Source organism: Rissa tridactyla, chromosome 2 (genome assembly GCF_028500815.1).
Source record: "Rissa tridactyla isolate bRisTri1 chromosome 2, bRisTri1.patW.cur.20221130, whole genome shotgun sequence".
Classification (NCBI taxonomy): domain Eukaryota; kingdom Metazoa; phylum Chordata; class Aves; order Charadriiformes; family Laridae; genus Rissa; species Rissa tridactyla.
Window position 1 is genome coordinate 133,234,218 of NC_071467.1, and position 24,975 is coordinate 133,259,192.

The window sequence follows — 24,975 nt, forward strand, 5'->3', positions numbered from 1 at the left end:
TGAAGAGTATCCAGAATCCAGCTGAACCTCATCTGAGAGGCTGATGAGATCCTACTGACAAGGCAAGAACACAAAAGCTATTTGGGATTAGAAAAACAAACTTTGAAGTAAAACGAAAAGAGGCAAAGAAAGTGGGCAGGAATTCAGCAACGGACAATCCACACTGAGAAGTATTCGAGGTAGAGCAGCTATTTTTTTAAAAATAGGTTTTTTTAACCAATGCAATTTTAAAAAAAACTCCGCTTCTAATAGAGCAACATGAAGAGCAATAGCTGACACAAAGAGCTTGAAAATGCTGGGAAGGAGAACGATTGTGAAAATACAAAATGAAGTGGAAAGTTAACAGAAAAAAGAGAAACAAAGCAATAATTTGCATAAAATAGCACAAGATATTATCAGGCGATTCACAATGTATTTGTAACAGCATAATAGCCGGACATCTCTATTGTAACGGAATGCAATTTTATTCACTCTAATTTAGCACAGGACAGTCAACACCGTCATTTCAAATCTGTTGTTCGCAATCCAAGATAGCATCTTGACAGCTTTTAACAAACGAAGTGCTTCATAATGTAGACTGTTGGGCACAAGTGAAAGAACCAAACCCAGGGTCAGCAGTGGAATACATAAAATACATGTCTTTCAGGAACGTATCACACAAGAGATCTTTATTCTTTCGTATTTTAAGAAGTCTGCATTTCAATTTTGCTGGTATTATACATAATTCCCGCATTTTGTCTTCTGCTGAATTCCCTCCTCCCCACCTCATCCCCAAAGCTTATTTCCGCAGCCTGAATGACAACCGCAGGTGCCTCTATTGCGGATATTGCAATGCAAACCAGTATTTAAATGCCCTGCTTTGGCTGAACGGTTCTTTGTTTGCATGTAACTACTTTCCTCACATTCCTGTCTAACAAACACTCTCCATATGTCTGGAATATAAAGGCTTGGAAGTATTTAAGCAGGTAGTCCACCACGTGTTACACTGAGGATCAGATACCATGGTACACGGAGAAGCTCTTCTTCCACGTTTTAGGGTGGCTGTTTGGAGTGGGGAAGAAGATGACCATTTCTCATCTGTCCTTCACTTTCCTACAAAAATGTTACATTTCTCTGACTTTTAAGTCAATATTTACAGTACAGTATTTAAAATACCCAGTCAGGCCTGGGAACTCATTGTAGTAGACAGGCTGCACAACGCATTTTGGAGTTGTCCCCTAAAATAAAACATGCATATAATACTTAATTTGATGGCATCCAGAAAGTTTTAAAATAATCAAAACAATCTGAATTTATTTTTAGCAGGACAATTCACTATGGAGTTTGATGGCAAGCTACAGAGGAACACAGTTGGTTCGTCTGATTTGCTTTTATCAATGCAAAAACCATAAAGACGGTTATCATGGTTTTATTTCAGACAGGTTATGTGGGCAAGCGAATTCCTTGCTGTCCTGGTCCAACTATCCAGACTAGAGGGCTTGTGGAAGCTCACCCACACACTGCTAGATAGAAATCTGGGTGTGGAACATGCCCCTAGACCTTATCCTGGCATCCCGCAGTTCAGACGTAGCCATTGAGTGTTCTCCTGTTTTCTCAAATGCCAGAGAGAACAGTAAAGACACACATTTATTTTATGGCACTGCAAAGAGTGAAGGTACTTCACTGCTGATCCGAGAGGGCTCTCTACCTGTGAGCCACCTGCAGAGGCCATCCTGCTGAGATGGATGACGAGCAGGTGGCAACAGCCCCATCAGAGGACACACACGCCTGCAATACTGCCAAGAGGGGGGGACATTTCTCAGGCCCACCAAGGGAGAAACGTTCAGGCCCAAGAGCGGGAAAAAGGAAAGGAACTTTACCCTCATCACAAGACTTAACTTAATTTCAGCCATATTGGAAAGCGCACCACTCTGTTACCAAAGCTGTAGCAGGAAAATATCATCTCAACAGGTTTCTGCCTGACACATTTGCGCTGGTTTGAGTGACACAGGGTTCATTTCTCTTTCAATAATTTTACTTTTCACTAAGATCTCTTCTAATGCTAGGGGAAACTGTGCTTTTAGAATACTCTAGAGTCTGAATTGGTGAAAATATTGACATTATAGCCAGCTATGGTATGTGAGTTTCAAGGTCTCAGTGTTTTTGAGCTTGCCAGGTGTGCGGATGAGGAGGAGCAAGGCCCGGGCACTTGGCCCAAGCTGGACAACAGGGTTATTTCATACCATGAACATCACATTCAATATAAATTAGAAATTTTGCGGAGGAGTCTCTCTCTTCTATGATGGCTGTGAGCCAGAGAACTTCTTGCCCCTGTGCCGGACCCCTGAGCCCTTCCCTTCCTCCTGAAGCCGCAGTGCTCACAGTGTCCCACATTGGCTGCCCACGGCTGGGAGTGCACAGCTTCCTGCTGATGGAATGGGCTGAGTTTAATCCTTGTATATTTTATATTGGTATCGGGATCAATACTGGTTCTTTAGTATTATTAATGTTAATTATTTAGTCTTATTCCACTAAATCTGTTTACATTGCAACCCTCATGTTTCCTTATTTTTCCTGATTCCCCTTCCCAGGTGAGGAGGGGTCATCAGATGACAGAATAATTGTCTAAAAGACAATAAATTGTTGTGGGTTCATCAAACCATGACACTGTTCTACATTGCATTGGACAAGTGAAGATTCACAGTGCCAGTGGGACTGGGGAAAGCTGTGCATGGACCTCCATCCACCTGATCATCCATCTTTGGGAGCAGGTCTCTGCTCAAAGGGCAGCTTTTCTAACTGAATTACTGAGTAATCATAAGATAAAGTGCCTAATCTAGTACCACCCCCTCCCCCCCTTGATTAATAAAGGGACACATACGATGTGGTAAGTTTTTAATAACAATTAAACCTCTGAACTGAGGAATACAGGTTATTCAGAGGAAAGCAGAAAAACAGCTTCCATGTCTTTGTGTGCATTTATCTTCCTGCTTGCTGAATATAGGAAGAATATAATACAACAGAAAATTGTTTGGAGGAAAAAGCCTTTAAAAACTGTCATATTCCCATTTCTTCAATTAAATTTCTCTAATTTGACTTACTTTCCACCATATATGATATTTTGAAATTTGAACACTTGACTTGCTGTTGAAAGAAAACAGCTCTGCAGTTACACTTCTGCAGTTAAGGACAGTTGACTCACGAAGCTGGAGAATGTTACTCGTCTCCATTCCCCTGTTTTTCAAGTTTTTTAAATGGCTTACACTTAACACTTGTGCCATGTAAATAAATATTTTAAATTATTTGGAGGCTGAAAGCGTATTCCCCCAGCACCAATACAGGCTGGGCGGAGAATGGATGGAGAGCAGTCCTGAGGAGAAGGACTTGGGGGTGTTGGTGGATGAGAAGCTCAACATGAGCCGGCAATGTGCGCTCGCAGCGCAAAAAGCCAACCGCATCCTGGGCTGCATCAAAAGCAGCGTGGCCAGCAGGTCGAGGGAGGTGATCCTGCCCCTCTACTCCGCTCCGGTGAGACCCCACCTGGAGTACTGCATCCAGCTCTGGAGCCCCCAGCACAGGAAAGACATGGGAGCTGTTGTAGCGGGTACAGAAGAGGGCCATGAAGATGATCAGAGGGCTGTAGCACCTATGCTATGAGGACAGGCTGAGAGAGTTGGGGTTGTTCAGCCTGGAGAAGAGAAGGCTCTGAGGATACCTTATTGCAGCCTTTCAATACCTAAAGGGGGTAAAGATGGGGAAGGACTCTTTATCAGGAAGTGTAGCGATAGGATAAGGGGTAACAGTTGTAAACTGACAGAGGGTAGATTTAGATTAGTTATTAGGAAGAAATTATTGACTGTGAGGGTAGTGAGACACAGGAACAGGTTGCCCAGAGAAGCTGGAACCCTGGAAGTGTTCAAGGCCAGGCTGGATGGGGCTTTGAGCAGCCTGGTGTAGTGGGAGGTGTCCCTGCCCAGGGCAGGGGGGTTGAAACTAGGTGATCTTTATAGTCCTTTCCAACTCTAACCATTCTATGATTCTATGAAGACCACTTCACAGAATTACGGAATCACGTAATTTTCAGAGTTGGAAGGGACCTCTAGAGATCATCTAGTCCAACTCCGCTGCTAAAGCAGGATTGCCTAGAGCACATTACTCAGGACTGCATCCAGGCGGGTCCTGAAAGTCTCGAGGGGACTCCACAACCGCCCTGAGCAGCCTGTTCCAGTGCTCTGTCACCCTCACCGTAAAGAAGTTTTTTCTCATATTTGATCGGAACTGCCTATGTTCTAGCTTGTGCCCGTTACCCCTTGTCCTGTTACTGGGAACCACTGTAAATATTAACAAGGTGTCCCCTCAGCCTTCTCTTTTCCAGGCTGAAGAGTCACAGCTCTCTCAGCCTTTCCTCGTAAGGGAGATGCTGCAATCCCTCAATCATCTTTGTTGCCCTATGCTGGACTCTCTCCAGCAGTTCCCTGTCTCTCTTGAACTGGGGAGCCTAGAACTGGACACAGTATTCCAGTTGTGGCCTCACCAGTGCGGAGCAGAGGGGGAGAATGACCCCCCCTTGACCTGCTGGCCACGCTCTTCCCTGTGCAGCCCAGAATTCCGTTGGCCAGAAGTCCTCTTCCCTCGGACTAATCGCTGCCGCCGTGTGAGGGGTGCGAAGAGGCGAACCGACAGTGATGGATGCCCACTGGGGGGGGTGGGGGGAGCACCCCCTCTTCTCCCACCCGAGGACCAGCAGCTCCTCAGACCTGCTACCCATCCCCATGCCGGCCACACGGGGTGCCCCCTCCCCATCCCGCCGTTCCCGCCGCCGCCGTCCGGCTCCACCCCGCCACCGCCCCCCGCTCCTCCCTCCCTCCTTCCTCCTCCTCCTCCTCCTCCAACGGCTCCTTCGCGCCATGGCGCGGCGCGGGCGGCGGCGCCGGGGGGCGGCGGCGGCGGGCGGCCCGGCGGCGACCCGCGGCAAGGTGAGGCGGGCGAGCGGGCAACCAACCATCGGGACCCCCCTCCCCCCACCACCACCCCGCGGGGGGAAAGGGACGGCGGGGCTTGCTTGCCGCCTTCCCGGGGGAAGCGGCGGCCTTTGTCCGCGGGGACCGCGGCGCGGGGGCCGGAAGAGCTGCCCGCCGCTGTCGGCGGCGCCGGTCCCGGCGCCGCCGACAGCGGCGGGCAGCTCTTCCGACCCCCGCGCCGCCGCCGCGGTTCCCCGGTGCCGCTGAACGCCGTCCCGCTGAGGGGCAGCGGCCCACGGTCCCGCTCCACGTGGCTCCGGGGCCGGTGATGGTGGTGGAAGAAGCCGCCTTCGGGGCGGCCCCATCGGGGGTGGGGAAACTCCGGCGGCGGCGGGTCCCTGAAGGAGAAGGCTGATGGGGCTGCCCGCAGCTTTGTTTGTTTGGGGAGGAGCTTTGTTCGTTAATCGGCCTCTGTAAAGCTGGGGGTGTCACTGTGGGAAATAGCTAATTTGTTTTGGTTTTTTGGGGTTTTTTTTTTTTGGGGGTGTGTGTAATTCCATCTCTTTTTTGTTGTTGTTGAAACGCCGCGGTGCCACAAACATTTATTTGAGTCGCCTGCACACGTGAGTATTTCAGAAGGGCTTGGAGGCTTTAGGGACAAACGCGAGCGTGCTTTGATCCATGCATCCAGCCAAGCCCGGGGCACGCGCGCGTGCGCTTGGATGCATCCGGCTGTTTTGTGTGGTTCTGGTCTTGAGAGGTGGTGTGGTGAGTCTCCCGGGTGGTGGGAGGCGTGAGAAAGTCAGCATCTCACCACTGGGAGGGTTGGTGAGGCACTGGAACAGGTTGCCCGGAGAAGTTGTGGATGCCCCATCCCTGGAAGTGTTCAAGGCCAGGCTGGATGGGGCGTTGAGCAGCCTGGTCTAGTGGGAGGTGTCCCTGCCCATGGCAGGGGGTTGGAACTAGATGATCTTTAGGGTTCCTTCCAACCCAAACCATTCTGTGATCCCAGTCAGCTCTTGCCGATGGAAGGTTAGGGAGTTACATGGGTTTCTGTGGAGCAGGAGAGTTGTAGAAACACTGAAACATTCATTAGGACCTCGGTCCTCTCAGGGACTGTATATGGCCTCAGAGTGGAGATAAGGGCACTGTAAAACAGTTTGGGAGAAACCTGATTGACACAGGACAATGGAAGCAAAGGGCACTTACTTCTCACTACTGGTGCTATAAGAAGAGTCTTTTACTGTCTGACAGTCACCCTTCTACTGCGCAGCTACAAGGGTGTATGTGCATCATGTTTCCATTAAGGCTCAGCAAAGTGGAGAAGGACATGGTCTGTCTCAGGGGAGCTTGCTTTTGGCTGAGCAAGGCCTTCTGCTGGCTCTTGCTCCTCTTTGCGACATGCTGGTGGGCAGTGGGTTCAGTCCTGGCCTAGCCAGAAGGACGTGGCAGGTAAGGTTTCCTTGTCTCTGAAGTCACAGGTTGTCTGCTGGCCTGGTAAATTAGCTTGTTGTCTTGGTTTGAGATAAAACAGAACCAGTTTTCTTTTCAGAGAGCATCTGTCATTTGTTTGGTGGCCAGCCCAGCCTAAACCATGGCCCTTGTAAGTACATGCCCCCATTGTAAGCAATTGCCAAGGAAGGCATCGGTACAGGATTGTTTTGAATTGCAAGATCCGCAGTTCCATTTTCCATCCCAGGGTCTCGTTTAAGAGGTCTTTGCACAGCAGTTTCAGTACACAGAGCTTGTTACAGGGGTGCAGGCTGACAAAGCTTTTGCACACAGAAAGCCTGGACGGTGGCATTCCAGATGTGAACAGCGGATGCGTTGCTTGCCTGTGGCATGATACAGGAGTGTTTTCCTTGGAACGCTGGGGCTCGGAAAGCAATTAGGCACCACCACAGATGAAAGGGATGCTCTTGAATTACGCAGAGTTAATTCATAAATAGCTTTTACTACTGTTTGGATCGGCGAAAGGTTATATATTATAAAAGAAGAGATAGTAGCAGTTCACGGAGCATTTGGACCGCGTTCATATGCTGGCATTCCTGTTATTATCAGGGCTTTTTAAAAGTTGGGGGATTGTTTACAGGTAGATGTTGCCAGTGGAAGGTAACATTTTAAATGGCTTGCCATGTGATTATGGTAGTTGGGCATTCTTTATTTTAGGATTACGTAGCTTGATGGGGTTTAGCTTATTTAATTATAAGTTTAAATAAAGCAATGTAGAAACCATACTCTACTGTTTTGAAAATAGCTGAATTTACTAAAATTCTGTGCACTAGTTGGGTTTACCGTTAGGTTGACTGGGGTGAAAATTACCGTAACTTTTCGTGGGGGCAGGGAGAACCACCTTGAAAATGCCAGGAGTTGTTGCTGTGGCAGATTTACAGGCTCAGGCATCATCCATCTTCAGTGGAATCAAAGTATCCCTGCAAAGACTGTAAAACTGCGTAATGACTGCTCATTTTATCACTTGTTCCTTCTTTTCTCGTAACACTCATTTGCCTTTCACTCTGGTGCCACTTGTACCAGGAATATACTTCATCATCCAGAAGGTTTCAAGGTTTTGTGCTCTGATGCTGTTGAGAAATTGCCGAGATCATCTGGGATCTTCCTTGCCTCCCTAGATTTCGTTGTTGCCCTTGAGTCTCAGGCTGGTTGGATGGTGTTGACCATCCCATTTGACCGTGCGTCTAGTTGCATGATTCTTCTGCACCGTGTCTTTGCCTCTCTCTGCCTTCCATGTCTTTCACACTATGATGTCTAAAATCAAGCTTTCATACAATGCTGTTCGCCTTTATGATTGCAGTGGAAAGACCGGGATCTCGACTTGTACATAGTTTTGGGTTTTTGGTTTGGCACCTATCGGCATTCTGGCTGGGGCCCTCTATTCTTGTAGCACTGCCCATAATTGTCAGCCTTGGAGCGCTTCCCTGTTTGGTTGTAATTTCAGGGCTATGTGCCAGATCCAGTGCCTGTAACCCTCGGGTGGTGTTCCTGGGGCTTGCTGCGTGCTGAGCCCGGGATAAGCCAAGAGATTTTCCAGCGTGTGTTGAAGGTGAGGTTTTGCAGGAGTTTGGTTTGTGTGAGTATGCGTTTGAGATTAAACTGGGATTATTTCAGTTTGACTGAAATGAATAAGCAGCAAGTTTGAACGTTACCAAAATTACCTGTCCTCTGCTTCAAATAGGAATGTCCATACGTCGTGCCAACTTGAATGAGGAGGAAACAGTCCAACTGTTGTTCTTTTTTTTTTTCATGGCAGGAGCAAAACCAGAGAATTACATCTAGCCCTGCTTTCTCACACGTTACGTTCTCCTGGTATGGTGTTGTCCCAGAAGAATGTGCTAATATGAGGATGGGCAATGAAAGCAATATTTCAAATTGCTAAGAGGTATTTGTACATATGGTTGATAGTGATGTACAAGTAACTCTGATGCTTCCCACCAAAGCCGAGGGTGTGCATGCAGGTGAGCGTTCTCTCCTCGCAGCCTTGAAGAAGGGCAGGTTGCATCTGTTTTGGCTTGGGTATCGATAAAGTTGCTTTTTCACTTGGGACATGAGAATTCTCCCTGTTGACATGGAAGGTAAAACATCTCACCCCAGGCTTTTGTTTTTCTCCTTGCCTAATGTGGCAGGTGGAGTTTGTGGTGACAGCACTTGGAAAAATGTTGTTTTGACTGATGGGGACCCCAGGTGCCTTACTTTTCCCATCACTCGCATGGTGAGTTGCAGGGGCATCGCCAGAACAGGTCTGACATCCCTCTCGGCCTCATTTTCTGTCTCTGCCACCCTTGTCCCCTGGTGACAGATCTGACACGGGCACACATGAGCTGCCTGTTCCCAGTTCTGTGGGAATGGTAGCTCTCCTCCGCATAGCCCAACAAATGTGGTGTGGACTGGCGGTATTTTGTCACGTGGAGAGAAGGGGGAAACTGAGAGATGGGAATATCTTGAACTTTGATCTTTTGTTGATAAAACATACTTCGGATTGGTTATGCTGGCAGTTGGTGGATTGTATGCTGTTTGTAGTGGGAAATGTTTTCTGCTGCTTTTGAAAAGTACCTTGTGGGTGTTTTAAACAAGCAAGTGTGTTTCATGTGCAAAAATAACCGAGCTCAAGGAGTAGAAAATTTCCTACTAGAAGTAAGACTTTGACTTTTTCAGCAGCTGTGAATTATTTCCGGCTTTTACTGGATTTTTGGTACTTAGCTTTTTGCAGCTGGTATCTGTAAAAGACAGTATTTCTCACCTCTCTGCAGCATTTCAGCAGACCATTGTGTCTGAACACGTGGTCTGTTCGTGTTGAAATATTTTCCCTGAGCGAGCTTGAAATGTTCATCACCTTCCTGCCTTTTTTAGGGGATTAGTGGCAAAAAGGTCCTCTCTTGAAGTGCCTGTGCCTTTCAAGTGTTTAGAATAGATTAATATTTTGACATTTGTGTTAAGGCAAATATGTATTTTCTTTCTTGGTATATGCTACTTATTGGTGGAGTTAAAATGCTAGGCTCTGATGCTGATTATAAATCAGTTTCTGAATGTATTTTAATTGAAAGGTAAAAATGGAAATGTCCGTGGCTCCCAGGGCTACACAATAAATAACGGTGAACCAACCCATCCCGGCAGAGGTATTTGGTACAAGCTCGTCTTTGATGTCTCTCTGCTGACGGCAATGGACTTCTGCTGGGAATAAACTTGACTTGTGATTTCAGGTGTAGAAAGACCAGCAGTGAGCAAGCTTGGTGATGAGGGTGCTCTTTTTAAACTCCTGGAGTATGTCCACCTTCTGTTTGTTTGGTGTTCTCTATTATTAACCTAAGCCCTTAAGGTGAAATGGGGACTCATCAATGACTGAATAGGACTCTTCGTAGTCAGGCTGTGGGGAGCAAGTCACAAACTAAAAATCTCCAAAGTTCTGCAGTAAGTTACTTAAATCGGTACCTTAGTATTTGGGAATGCATAAAGATCAAAAAAGGTCTTCTACTGGGAAAGACTTTTTTTTTTTTTTAAACCTTGTTCAACATCAGTAATTACACCCCCGTAACGGCTCCTCTGGTGCAGCTGCAGAAGTAATAGACGAAGAAGAAGAAATTAGTTAGGCATACAGCAATCCCAGCAGTGGCTAACTGGCCTGTACAATAGCGCAACGACTAATGCAGTGCCTCCTGGAAGCAATTTATTCATAGCAACCTCACAGCTCCTTGTATGTTTTTCCATTAAAATGCATAATGCTTCATTTTTAACACTGCTTTGTTCTGAGTGAATTCCATCACAGCCACGGAGCCGGATTCTGGCCGTTCGTTGTAAGGGGCAAAGGGTGAGGGAATATCCAGAGGGGTTCCAACACGGACCACACGACTTTGTGCATTGGGTCATGCCGTTCTGTGCCTGCGAGGGCTGGTTGTGCAGAGGTGAATTCTGCTCTTGCTCAAGCAACAGTAAACCAGTTTTGCATCAGTCTACATCAGCTTTAGAAAAGCAGAGCAAGAGTAAAATTAAGCCCATGTATGCCTCTTCCTGTAGCTTATGTCAGACAGCGAAGCTTTGGTCGAGGTGCTGCTTGGTCTTTTAATAGAAGTAGAATTTTGTTGGCAACGTTATTTTTGGAGAATGTGCCTCCTTTGGGCCTTGACACAAACAAATGAATAAAGATAAAATAAAATACTAATAAAAAAATAATCATTATATGGGGCCCTCTATGAGCGACCTTTGTTGTCTATGACAGCAGGCAAGGGCAGGCTGCTCTCAGTTATGGAGGTCATCTCAGGAAGTTCTCTTGAACATTCAGGGCTGAAGACCATCTCCTTCCGATGAGGAACTGGCCCTTATCACCAGGCAGCTGCTGATCTCTCATTCCTGAGAGTTAATGAGAGCAGTGGGCAATCCGTGTGTGGCTTTAGCACACAGCAAACAGCTTCAAGTAAGAGTAGCGTGCGTGACGTGTACGTGTGGTCCTGGGGTTGTAGAAGATAAATATCTGAGTGCTGGTGGGTGATTCAGACGCTTCTTCCCAAGCATTTCTGTGAATGGTGAAACGGTTTTGCAAATTACACTGGGATGTGTAAAGCCATGTTCTGAAACTTGGCAAAATGCCTTCTGCCTCTGTTTTTAAGGCTGTATCTCTTCATCCCGTCCTTCCACACATTGAATCCTAAAGCAGCCTAGGTGGGAGCTACTGGCCTGTTACATGGAGAGGCTTATCTGAAGTGCTTGGTGAAGAATGTGGCCAGGGGAATGGTTACCTCTAGCGGTATGAGTCTCCTTCCATGCAGGGACTGGACTTCTTGAACTCTGAAGTTGTGACCTTGGTCACCTCAGAAGGTGCCGCTGCCTGCCCTTGGCAGTGCTCCCTCCTGGCGGGCTACACTGTGGGCTTCTAGCAGACGAGACATATTCTCAGTTCAAATGGGTTTTCACTTTCTTACCAAGTGTCGTCGAAAAAGCTCTGCGGCGGTGCTGACAAAGGAGAGTGAGTTGGCATTGGTTTTAATTTTGGAGTTCGGTAAGCGTCCGATAAAATCGGTAACAGTGCTGGTACCGGATCTAATGGTGAGGTTGCTTCATGCTTGTTTAACGTTGCATTATATTTGAAGGTGTGTTCCTTGCCTCTGAGCCATCTAAGAGGAGGAGCAGTGGTGGGTTTCACTATGGATAAAGGGTGTCCTGAGCACGTGTTTGCAAAGATGAGGCACACACATATTTTTACATCTGAGAAGTACCGTGCTGTGGCGTTAAACACCCTGCACATCACATCCCCTCCCTGGCCCCAAATCTGGAATCTGTATTTAGGGATGAAAACAGCCTGTACCCAATTTTCCTGGAGTTTAGCTAAATGAGGTATAGTTTACGCATAGCATATTTTATGATACAGATTTGTACTTGCATAGGAGTATAAAAAGAACTTGTACTGTTGCCAGTTTGAGTTTTCCTATTAAGTTGGCGTGTCTGACTCGTATCTTCTGTCTCGTTTTGAATCAGAAACAGATACCGAAGGACGTGGCTGATGTTTTCAATGCCCCCAGTGACAATGAAGATTTTATGGGGTTCCAAGATGATGCTTCCAGACAGAGGTTGTTGTCAGAAGACAGCTATGTTAGTTTTGATTCCCTGGAGTCAGGAAAAAAGGTAGGAACGGATTGCCGTGGCCCGGTTATGTTTGTTGGGTGCAGTAGTACTCTGAGCCTGTGTGAAGGCTGTGCAAGCCATAACCTGCAGTAAAATCTATAATCTGCATTCCTCATATTGAAAATAAGTGTAGACGAACTTGCCACCCTTTTTAAATGATTGCTTTTCGAAACCCTTTCATGACATAAAAGGAAAATGGGTTTCACTAGAAGATGGATTTAAGTGAAGCAGGTAAACAGGAGAGAGAATTGCCATCCTGGGCTGGTGTGCTCCGGGTACAATAAGAGTGGAAATGCATGATAATAGATGGGTTTTGTGAGCATGCGGACTTCAAGGTATTTCTTCCAGAAATTTGTATCAGTACTGTTTCTGCACTAAAATTGTGTGTTAAGTGGTAGTGACCCAGAGAAACCATCAGCTCCTGCCACGCTTGTGAGATTTGCTGGTTCTTTGCTCTCTTCATGGTGAAGTAGCTTGGATCAGCTTAATGATTTGATATTTTTCATTCTTTGATTTGGTAGCTGGAGGTACCAGCTGGATTCAAAAGAAAGGAAGAAAACTGTCGTGCTGTCTTGGCTGCCAGAAAATATAGTTGTTAGTCTTTTAGAAGCTTGTAATTACATACTTAATAGATATTGGCTAATGTGCTAAAAGATACCCTTGTCAGCTGTGCTCTCCAAAGCATCCCTCATTTCCATTAATAAAAAAAATGAAAATGTCTTTCTTTTCCTATTTCACCAGGTCAGCACCTGGTTAAGAGTTGATGAGGATGAGGAATATGACTAGTATTAGCAAAGGGAACGGACAGAATGAGGCTTGTACAAGTATGTGCCATTTCTGAGCCTTTGCAGGCGAACGGCCTCAGAAAGGCTTGTACAAAGTGCAGGAGCTGTTTGGGAGCAGAGCCTCAAGTCTGTGCTATGGAGAAAGGTGGCGGCTTAAAAGTAACGAAATGAGCTTGGTTCTAAATTGCCTCGTCATCTTGTTGCTAGACAGCAGTGCTAGTAACTTCAGAAAATCAGGGGGAAACTTGCTGTTGTGACTGTGGCTTTGTGTGGAGCATGAAGAAGGTTCAGCGAGGAGAGCTGCTGCTGCTGGTGGAGCCTTGTGCGGGAGCCTGAGGTCCTGCTTCTGCTGACTCTTTGGGGACTGAAGGCACCTTACTTTAGTTCTCTCTGCCTTGGTTTCCCGACTCGAGAGATGGAGATTACAATAACGGTCTTTGCTGGAAAGCGTTTTAAAATCCTCTGATGAAAAATGGTGTGGAAGAGCTAGGTGCTGTTAATTTAATGTGTGTTGCTGGGAATCCCAGTGAGACTTACTCCAAATTTACAGCTGGCACTGCAGCCTTCCTCACCATTCCTGTGTTTCCCTTGGGCTGAGAATTACTTTAAATCTCTGACAGTATTGAGTTTAACTCCTTTACCGCTAAATGGTACAATAAAAACACATCTTTCTTATCCTGAGTTTCATCCACTTATGATGCCAAATGCCACCGTTGCTGAGAAAAAACGTGGGTACTTGTGCAGAAGACTAAAAGGTTTTGGTGTGAAGAGCAAAATGGTGGGAAGTTTAGAAAAATGCTGCAGCTGATGGGAGAGGAGGCAAGGCCACTGCCCGGCTGGGGTGGGGAATGGGATGTCAGTGCGTCGGGTGGTCCCTTGGAAGTTGATGCGCAAACGCATCAACAAGTATTGACCTCTGCGTGTCTGCTTTTCCATAGAGCTTTCTGCAGCCCTACTCGCGTAATCTCTGCACTTGTGCTGAGTTTCAGACATTTCTCCTGTAGGTATCCCTGATGCCTGTTTTACCTTGTGTAGATCATTCTTCATAGGTGTAACAGTATAGCTCGAGGTGTGTTATTTTTAGTCACTTTAGCTAACAAACAGCTTATTCTGCTCCCCCCCCGCCCGACTTCTTTGTGGAATGTCATGAAAACACAGAATGCATAAAAACTTCAGTTTCCCTCCAAGAAATGCAATTTAACTTTAACATAACTTCCCTATTGTGTTTGTTCCTTTCTCAAGCAGCTGCACTGCAGCTACCAACAAAAGAATAAAGTAATTTTGCTCAGAGAAAACTCATTCCAATTACCCATAATAATTTGTAGGAGATGTTTAAGTGTAAAGAAACAGCATATGCTGTAGCTCCCCCCTCCCATTCCCCTGTTCCACTCATCTATTGTATCTGTTTTTCACCAGATATTATCTTAATGTAAAGAAGCATGTAATTAAAGTCAGGGAAGGGAGGGAATTGAAAGGAAGAATAAAGATATTTAGCAAGTGCATCGTATGAAAGGTCATTTTTATATCTTGTGTGGGAGGAAGAAATAGCAGAGGAAAATTGGGGAAACAAACTTAAGTGAGTGTTGCTGACTTTCAGGAGGCAGGTGTGGTGTGAACACGGGTTATTCCCACCATGAACGAGTCCTTCAGGAGACATGGTGACAGATGGTCTTCTAGTAATTCTGATTAGAAGTATGGAAATATATTTTTGATTTAGTAAATGCATTGTGTTTAATTGGTATGTAATGTGCACATCGTGAAGAGTGCTTTGATGAGATCTTAGTTTATTTTTCACGGGCTGACTTTTACTTCCTAGTCGGTACGAAGAAGTCTGGGATCTGTCTGCCCTAGAACACCTTTGAATGATAAACTGCACCATTAAAACAGAGAGAGTTGATCAGTTGGAAGGTGGAGGGATGTTGGTCAGGCTGTTCAAAGCTCTGTGGTTTTGTGTTTGGTATCTGTCACTTCAGTGATGGTGTAACAGCATGAGAAGGAGCAGACTCCATCTCCAGGAGCCTTGAGTACGGCTGCAGCAAGCCCAGAGGAGAGTGTTGTCTCTACTGCTAAGTGAAAAAAAGGAGGTCTCTTTCTTACTGCGGTTGGTTGTGGCTTGTATTTTCTTCCATTCAAGGCCTGGTTTTTTACATCCAGAAGAAAACATACAAAACAACATGATAATTCACACATAAGAAAGCTGATAGTTTATTTTTATTGTGTAGTAGTGAAGAGGAAGGAGGAAGAGGGGAAGAAGAAAGTTTCGCCCACGGGAAGCAGCTCAGTTAAAGCCCTGTGCTCAAAATGAGGGGAAAAAAAAGAAATCCTGCTAAGTTAAAATAACTCAATGCTGAAATTCTGAATGTCTTCTGCTTTTTTCTTTTGACAGGCTTTGCCTGCAAAGTGCTTTTACAGTACATGCCATCTAGTTGGTACCTGCTTTTGAACCTCAGAACCTGTTTATTGTGACTGTGTGATTACTCTGTATCTGACCGTCTCTCACAGCTACGGGCTGGTGTTTTTACAGGGGGTTCGGTTTCAGTCGAGATACCTCACTGAAGAGCTGCGGAGGATTTTCACTGAAGACACTGACTCTGAAACGGAAGCGTTTGAAGGCTTCGCTTCAAGCGAGGTGGATGTGAACAAGAAAGGAGTTCTGGTAAAGGCAGCCATGAATGTATATGTTGACTTTTTTTTTTTTTTTTTTTGTCTGGCTCTTCTGTGTAAAACCTCATGTTCTGGTAGAGGTGTTTGTGATACACTGTGATGTTCTTTCCTCCTGCTGAAGAAAAACATGTGTTATCTTAAAAGAGAAAAAAGGCTTTATTTAATGTAACCTCACATATTAGAAATGAGAACTTCTTCCCTTTCTTGTAGACTGACTGTGCTGGGCAAGATTGTTCCTCTGAAGACAGCCGTGTCTGTATCCCAGACACTATTAATATATAAATTTTGTGTCGGTCTCTGCACAGGGGGAAGTCATGTACTCTGAACTTTAAAAAAAATTGTTGATTTAGGTGAATTTATGACAGTGCCTTCAGGTGGTAAGACTGCTGCCTAGCATTAGTGATTTAAAAATGACCCTTCTTGTGTCACAGCCCATAATGTAACATGGGATTCTTCCTGCCTCTAGGCTGTGGAGTCAGACTTGAGTGATGAAGAACGCGATAACTTATTGGGTAGTGAGGAAGAAGAGGAGGAAGAGGCAAAGAAGAAAGTTTCCCCCAAGAGAAGAAGCTTTGGTCTTCGTGTTGCCTTGCAGTTTCCCACCAGAAAGTCGTCTGAGAAGAAAGTGCCTGAACAGGCTTTTTCTAACTTACCTTTAAAGGACAGTGAATCCCTCACACCCATTTCAAAAGAAATAAGCTGCAAGCGGTGGGATAAACTAGAGGGCTCTGCTTCAGAGTCCGAAGAAGACATTAAAGAAACACAGGAGGAAAGTTCCAGTGCTCTGCTTAAGAGAGCCATGAATATTAAAGAAAATAAAGCCATGGTAAGACTTACGAACAATGCTTTGTGCTCTGACATTAATATCCGAGTACGTGGCTTCAGCACACTTGAATTTTGGGGTCCTCATTGGTGCTGTGCTGGGACTTTGGGAAAATCTCATGGTGGTTTGTGTTTGAATTTTTCTACCTGGGAATACCCTAGGGGACCATCAGCACTCGCACATTTACCGTTCAAATAGCCTCAAGTAGGACTAGCCTGCTCCAGTTTAAAAGCAAGGTTGAACCAAGCATTTTGTATGTGGATGTGAACAAAATTACAGATGCCCAAGTCGCAGTCTGGTACTCAGAACATGTCAGAAAACCAGCTGGCCCCTTCAGGTGGTTCATGGTGTCATTTGCATGATAAGAGTTTCTGCTTTTCATTTGTGTCTGAGAGATCTGCTGCCGTTACTGATTGGAAAGCCAGCTAAAAACTGCTAAGGATGATAAATGTAGTTTTTCAGCTGTGTGGGATGTGATATTTACAGTTATGCTTTGCCGTGTAACTACTGAAAGTATGTATGTGTGTGTGTAGGTGGGGAAAAAAGAGACACTGATCATTCCCTAACACTTTTGCCTGTGTCGTCCAAAATCCCATCAGCTCTTTCAATTATCGCACTGCTGTACAAATTCAAGTAGATGTTGGGTCCTCAGTGCCTCCTTCAATTTTATTGTATTCCAGGAGATGTTGCAGCCTCCAAGCAATCTTGCAGCTCAAGTACACCTCTTGGGTGTGTGGGTCTACAGCTCACACATAAAAACTTGCTTTAGTTTTGTACCTGCGTTTCTAATCTGTCGTGTTTCCTCACTGCTGTTGCATTGATCTTGCTGCTCTTCTTTCCCACCTTCCAGCTTTCCTTCCAGTTCAACCAGCATGAAATTCATTAGCATCCTAGTTGCGGTATGGTAATGACATTAAATAGCTTTTAATAAATGCCACACTGAAGTATTTACCGAGAGATGCTGTACCCAGCTTTTAATCTCACGATTGGTGTGGCGGTCTCAGAGACAGCTACAGCCTGGCTCATCACCGCTATTGCTGGCTTTTCAGAAGATGGCCTCATCCTGGCTTTCCAGAACAGGTCCTTATTGTTTTTACCTGTCAGTCTCTACTTCTGCTGAAATGCACCTCCCGGACATCTACACGATACAACAGGTGGTCCTGCTGAAGTGCGTCTGATACTGCATATGCCATGGTTAGGGGAACTGCTAGCAGGGCTTAGTTGTTTAACGACTTGCAAATGAGCGTGTACCCATGTGTATCCGCAGAAAGCAATGGGTATTCAGGGTTTCTGGCCGTGGCTGCAGCGTTTGTGAAATCAGCGCTAGCTCTCGTGATAGAAAAAGGGAAGTTCCTCATCATTGCTACTAGGGACCACTGAAAAATGACGAGCAAAGTTTCCCTGCTGCAGTGTCACTACTTAAGGGGATGCCAGGTTCCTTGGTAAAAAGCAGAGGTGTATCAGCAGTCATTTAGCCCACAGGGAACACTTTACAATCTTCTAGTAGAGCTTGGAGCACTCTTGCTGCCAAGGGCACCCTGTCTTCCTTTTCTCCTTCCTGTCATACGGACTGTGAATTTCTCGTTATTGGTCATAAGATATTGTAACCACGTTGGAATGCACTTCTTCAGTACTGTTTCAACAAAATCGGATGTAATTCTAGCTAATTATAATTCCCAGCAAGAGTTAATGGGAGCTGTGAAGTTAGTATTGCCTACAGAGATTTGATCATTCAGGGGTAAATGAGCTCATTTTATGAGCCCCACTTAAATAAAGTGCCCCCAGAAAGGTTTCATACACTGAAACTTCATGTGTTGAGATAGAATTTGGAGTGCATGTGAAGTGTGGATGATAACTTGTTGCTTACTTGCAAGTTTGCAGTGAGTTTTCAATGTGGCATCACTGTTGATTTCAGCTTGCCCAGTTGGTGGCAGAACTGAATTCCATACCTGGCCTGTTTCCAGTGAAAACACCCACCTCCACTCCTCCGGTAAGTCTCCGGTACTGGCTAGAGGTGACAGATGTTTTTCCTAGAGTTACGACTAATGTGTTTCCTGATGAAACACTTTCACCAAGTTTGTTCTGGTTTTCTTTGGATTTGGTCACTTTATTTGAATGGATTTGCTGTTGGTCAGCAGTTAAGTACCAAGGGTTATGTAAAGAAATGGAATTTTATAAGATCATTTATGAAGAAATATGGAGACCAAGGTGAGATCCTACTTTATCATTTTTGCCCCAGAAATACTTTCGAGATGCTAGATGAGTCTATGTTTATGTAGGTGGGAATAAGGAAGAGTAGTTGCTTCCCTTTGTGTTTAGTGCCTGTTAATTTCCCAGTTAATTTCCCTCTTGCAGGCTCTTCTTTTAAAATCCATTTCCTGGTAGAGCTATGCTGATGAAATTCAACCACTTCAATGTGAAACCGGGATGATACTGTAGTTATTTCAACTGGCTTTTCTTGGCTACAAGCAGAGAACTGTCAACCCCTCTAGGCTCTCTATAGAGTGATGTTTTTCCCATGTGTATTATGAACTGAAAAGATTTGAGGAAAAATTGAAGGGCCGTGTCTTTGGGAAGCCCATGTAGAAATGCTTGTCAAGTGAAAAGGTGAAGCCAAATTATACAGTCTTTGAGAGGCTGGAACATTGCTAGGTCTAGTTAAATGCAACAGAAGCTTAAACATCCTTTGAATACGTACATAAGCCTGCTACTTTTATTTAGTATCTTTACTTGAGGAGGGGAAAGGGCATCAGGAATACTCTGGTTATCTCTTCTGCTTGGTTTTTCACTTCCAGCCTGTCTCCTTGTGATGTGCCTTTCACTTCTTTCAAAGGAAATAACTAAAGAGTACAGTAGCAAGCAGACTTGCTTCCTATATCTTGTTTATCCTGTCAGATTTAGTAGATGCCTTTATGGTGGGTGTCTGTGCACGTCTTCAGTTGCGTGATTTCAATCATGCAGTAATTGGCAGGTGTGACGATAGGAAAAGGGTTATTTTGGGCTTCTAGTAATTTCCAGATCTAGAAATCTGAAAGTAGGAGAAGAAACATACTAATGCTCTTGCAATTTGAAAAATAGTAAAGAAAATAAACTAGAATTCAGATTATTTCTTGAAGATGTATTCGGTTTGTGGGAAAATCTGAACCTTTATCTGCTGAAGAACAGTGAGAACTTCCACTTTAATACGCCATACAAAAAATGTTGGTACAGTTCTGTGATGTTAATTGGAATATAATTTGACTGTGAAAGTGTGGTGTTTTAAAAGGAGCAAAAAGGTATAGCATGTAGGGAGAACACTTAAGAATGCTATAAATCAGTGAGGTTTGGCTTAACAAATGAGGAGTGGGAGCAGAACAGATTAATTCATGATAGTACAAGTGTGGTACAGACATTTGGAGATAATTTCTGGTGTTTACAAACATAACTGAAAAGACAGTTACTGGAATTATCTTCTCTTTCTAGAAACAGAAGAAAATCCCAAGGAGGACATTTTCTGAAGGCCAGATAGCACGTCGCATGAACCCAACCAGAAATGCTCGTCCACCAGAGAAATTTGCCTTGGAGAAATTTACTGTGTCGGCTGTCAAATTTGCAGAACACTTCCGTAGCTATAGACAACAAAACCTCTTGAAGAAGAGACTCAGCGTGGTACTTGCCAGACTTTGATATCTCCAGTAGTCAGGGATTAGGAAACATTTAAATTGTTGGCCAGCACTTAGAGCAGACATCACATCCTACAGAAAGTTAATGAGAACCTTTGGTTTGGGATTAGCTACAGAAGAAGTTGTATTCAGGCCTTCCTGCCTCATCTTTCATCTGTTAACTGGGCTCTATTTGTGACCTGTGTTGTCTAAACATAACAAGGAAGTGTACTTATGGTCTATTACTTATTTATTATCTGAAAATTACTAGAGCCTACAATATAGAAGGCCTTCGAATGGCAAGGCAATGGGGCTGGTGGAGGTGACAAAGCAGATCTTCTCTGTCTTCAGGCTCGGGAAAAATTAGCAAAAACCCCTCTCTGGAAATAGCAGAGGGAAGACGGAGAGGAGTGATATAGCTGAACTGGGAATGAATGAAGGGAATCTGCACCAACAGACTGCTGACATGCTGTCTAGCTATTCCAAAGTTGCAGGTTTTATTCTTCCCCATCTATTTTTCTCTCCTGTGGCTTATGGTGGTCATTTGTCTTGGTTATATTTACTGTATAGTCTTTATGAAGAAGACACTCTTAAGTTTGTATCTTCACGGGCTGGATCCCAGTTCTCCTTATAGGAATGAGTGCTGGGCACAGTTGAAGCATTATAGAGGGAACGTGGCTATAAAAAAGTGGAGTAGCACTGAATGAGAACCTGGGCTGGTAAATAACTATTTTGGAGAGAACAGAGCTGATCTAGGGTGAAGGACTAATGAGGTGTTAAAGAGTGTGGGGTAGGGGGAAGGCTAAGGATCAGATGAGACTTGTACATGAATTGGGGTCAAAGAGAATGATAACTTGGAAGGAAAAAAAGCACTGAATAGTGAGTGGAGGGCTCTCTTCCAAATAACAAACGGGATAATAAGGTTAGTCCTGCCATACCCAGCCCTTTCTAAAACTCCAGTAGAGGTTTTTTGTAGGATGTTAGAGATTGTCTTTGGAGAAAGCAATTAGAGAGTATGCTAGGAGATGGAAGAAGCAAAGCATGAGGAGGGAGATGGTTATAGTTAGTTACTTTGAGAGGGAAGAAATGGAGTATGAAGAGTTACAGTGGAGGCGTGCAGGGAATGCGAAGAAAAGGAGGTAACAGAAAAACATGTTAGGGATTTGTGGGAATAGAAGTAGCAACAATGGGAAGGAAGAACATATCAACAGAATGAATAATAAATGGAGTAGAGAAAAGATGAGGGAGGAGAGGGAAAGAAAGAGGCGGTGATGATTTGGAAACTCTATTCCCTGTTTTTCCAGTGTTCCATGAGCCTGTAGTCCACCCCCTCTAGACTGCATACGCATTATAAATGAAAGAATTTGTCACCAAGTGTGGTGACAGAGTCTTCATGACACCAGACAAAAGGTGTTGAGATGAGTTTGTTTAGCAGGAGGACTGTGGAGTGCGCAAAAGGAGGAGGTCATCAAAGTATTCATCTCACCGTCCCGTAGAGGATATTACTGAGGAGGACTTGGACAACATTGCAATCACTGTTAAAGACAAAATCTACGACAAAGTTCTAGTAAGTGGCTGCTGTTTTCTTCACTGTGTGCCATGCACCTGAAAGTCTCTTAATAGTTCATCTAGTGTTTGCCAAAAGGTATGCTTTCATGAGGGATCTGTAGGGTGCTGCTCTGCATTACTAAATTACACAAGCACAACTTGAAAGCTTTGTCAGGCTTCCGTGGGCTTGCCCATGCTGGTTGATGCGCCCCACCGACTTTTTGCCTCTGCAAAGAAGTGCTTTCTTGCCATAGAGCTATTAAGGGGAATTTGCTATAGCTATGACTCAACACTGATAAAAGTTGACATCCCTTTTATCTCTCATTCTCACTTAATATAAATGTGGTGGTGGTGGTGATTGTGCTATTAAATAATAGTGGTCACTGCTGCTCCTTTTACCCCCTGGAAATGACAGTTCTGTACTGGTTGCGTAGTTTCCAAAGCTCTTGATGGAACTCCTCTCTTTTCTTCACTGGTTTTGGCTGTTATTAATAGTCATAAAGATCTAGATGATCAGCTTACTATATATTTTATGCTTCATTGTATTTGGAGAGATGAGTCACGAGGTAATTTTCTAAATAGCTTTAGGTTTTTCGTGGAGAGAGGAAAGGATCAGAACTGCAATGTGAGGTTCATGTAGTTTGAGACTCCCAATGCAACCGAGGCTGGGCACTCTCTGTAAAATTCCTAGCATCTCTCCAGATAACTGTATGATTTTTCATAACAGACCTTATGGTTCTTACTAAGATATTTGTTGCTGAATTTCACTTGGATTTGAAGTTTGTGCTTTGCTATCAGCAGATATATTAGGAAAGTTCATCAACAAGCATTTAAGATGCCCTTCAAACATACGTTTCTTCTCCTTTCCAACTTTAGGGTAGTACTTGCCACCAGTGTCGACAAAAGACAATTGATACAAAGACAATCTGTCGCAATCAGGGCTGTGGAGGAGTAAGAGGGCAGTTTTGTGGACCATGTCTTCGAAATCGGTATGGGGAAGATGTGAAATCAGCACTGCTTGATCCAGTAAGTATCATTTCTTGGGCTTGCAAAGAAAGTGTAATAAATACGGTTTTGTTAGTAAGCTGTGATGAGCATACGCTCATGGTAACATGGGGTTCCAAGCTTTTTGCCATGAGAAGATCTTCAGTACTGTTGTGACTGACAATGATCTTGTTGGAACTCAAGTGGAAGGTGCTGGACCAGGGTTACAATCCACCTGTCTTCATGCTTTGAAGCTCCACTTGCTTACCAGGTAGTGGAGGGAAAGCATAGAGCTTTTAAGAATAGGAATCTGTCCCCTTTCAGAAAAATGCCAAAAACATACCCTTTTTTAATGCTCTCAGTAGTGTGGCACGCGAAGCAAATTCCTTGGTTTAGATTCTGATTTTTTAATGTGAGAAAAAAGGAGGAGGATACTGAAAAGTCTTAGGATTGGTTCCCCTTTTCTCTGTTCTGTCCTGCAGAATTTGGAAAGTGTTAACAAGGTTTTTTAGCTGGCTGATTCAGGCTATTAAAACCTTGCCCTGAACAATCGTGCAGTAAGGAAGCTGTACTCTTGTCTGTCTGAGTACCGAGACGGTGAATATAACCTTACTCATAGCTTGCCTTTACCCTCCCTCCCCCCATTCCCCCCTTTGCAGGCCTGGATCTGTCCTCCTTGTCGTGGGGTGTGCAACTGCAGCTACTGCCGCCGGCGGGACGGGCGCTGTGCCACGGGCATGCTCATCCACTTGGCCAAGTTCTGCGGCTACGATAACGTCAAGGAGTACCTGGAGAGGTGAGGGCAGTGCCCCGCGGTCATTCCTTTTTAAACCTTTGTAGCCCTCTAAATAATGCTTGACTTCTGGGGCCCGGGGAGATCCTGGACCTATGCAAAAGAAGTCTCTTGGACTTGAGATTTCTCCTAGGCTGAAAGCAGCTTCACTGAAGTGAGCCGTATTGTCTGGGTAAACAACTCTTAAATTGAAATGCTTTTCCCTATTTTGAGATCAGTATTGCTTGCTTTAAGCGTATAGAAGTGCTGTTTTGGAAGTTGTTGTCTTCAGAAATGGAAATGCTCCTATTTATGGGGAACCTGAGTTTCCTAAAAAGCACTAACACTGTTTTCTCACGTCTTACAGTTTACAGAAACAACTGGCAGATGGCAATTGAGAACACTGAACTCAAGCTGGGCCTGCAGCTGGTTGATATGTTGACAAGTGTTGACTTCAAAAGGTTATTACTATGTTTTATATAAGATAGAATTGTAGAGTATAGTGTATGCATTTCTGTGTTGGAAACTCTTTGATTGATGTGGTCTTATGCAAAAGATCTCTCAGGAAAATATTTTGGTAGAGAAATCTACATGCACAGACCTATATGTTAAGTGAAATGGCACTCTTGAATCTTGAGTGGTTAATTTTTAATAGAGCTACACAACCACATGATGGAGAACTCGGTCGATTTGAGCAATATTTTTATTTATATGGTTGTGCAAGTTTGCTGAAAGGGTATTTAACAACTACCTGTAAAGCATACCCTGTCTTTAAAGAAACAGACCCCCTCTTTGTGTTCCAACTTGACCACAAAGATTCAGTTTTCCAACCCTTGCTTTCTAAACCTGTTCTTCCACCCGTAGTTCATGGAACCTGAAAAGAAGGGAAGTGTACTTTCACCTGAATGCCATTATCTTCCAGCAAAAGCTGATGCAATCTACCAGTGGGAGGATGATTTTTTTTTTTATTCCAAAGTGCAATTAATCACTGAAACATGGGAGTGAAAGAGTGGTTTGTTTTTTTTTTTTTTAAATTTTTAAAAACTTTAATCATCATCCCAATAAAGAAAAAGACTTGTGCAGCAGTTCTTGTGTGATGCACCTGCTGCCTGAACCAACTACCTTACAGCAATCATAACTGGTTAACTGGTTTAAATCACAAAGTCCAGGATTATTTTTCTTAAATACAGTTCATACTTAGATGGTTTTTTGTATGTACAACCAAGCTTTCAAACAACTTTGTTTAAATGCAACCTGTTTGTATTGCAGTATGATTATGTTAACATTTTTTGTAAGATACACATTTCATTTTATGTAGAGAGAATAAAGAATAATCAAGAGGAGCGTTTTGTGAATCAAACTATGCCCAGATGCTGATGTTTCTTATTTACTTTGCCATAGCTGGTGTAATGAAGGAATGCTTGCAGATCAATAATCGTTATATGGAGAAACACACAAACACAACACTGAGGGATGAGGAAATAACAACGTAGCGCACATAAGTGTTACGCTAAAGAACACTTTTTAGCGAGGCAAATCTGCTGCTCCAGCTGACTGTGAAAAATATTTATCTCCCTTTGCTTTAGCTACAAGGCAGATTGAGAAAGCAGCACGTACTATTGAAAACTTAGTAGTAAACTGCCAAGAGTAAAGCTGCTCCTGCCAGAACCCATTTAGCTAGCTTCTCCTT

The 24,975-nt window shown here is 44.3% G+C and overlaps 1 protein-coding gene across 1 annotated transcript; it reads left to right on the forward strand.

The window, feature by feature from the left end:
* Positions 1-4,901: 4,901 nt before the first annotated feature.
* CDCA7L (cell division cycle associated 7 like) lies at positions 4,902-24,629 on the forward strand. Its single transcript, XM_054192738.1, has 10 exons — positions 4,902-4,955; positions 11,922-12,068; positions 15,378-15,509; positions 15,984-16,343; positions 18,256-18,330; positions 19,803-19,988; positions 21,417-21,548; positions 22,406-22,555; positions 23,173-23,309; positions 23,653-24,629. The coding sequence occupies exons 2-10, from the start codon at positions 11,982-11,984 to the stop codon at positions 23,681-23,683; spliced, it is 1,290 nt and encodes a 429-aa protein (XP_054048713.1). The 5' UTR covers positions 4,902-4,955; positions 11,922-11,981; the 3' UTR covers positions 23,684-24,629.
* The last annotated feature ends 346 nt before the right edge of the window (positions 24,630-24,975 follow it).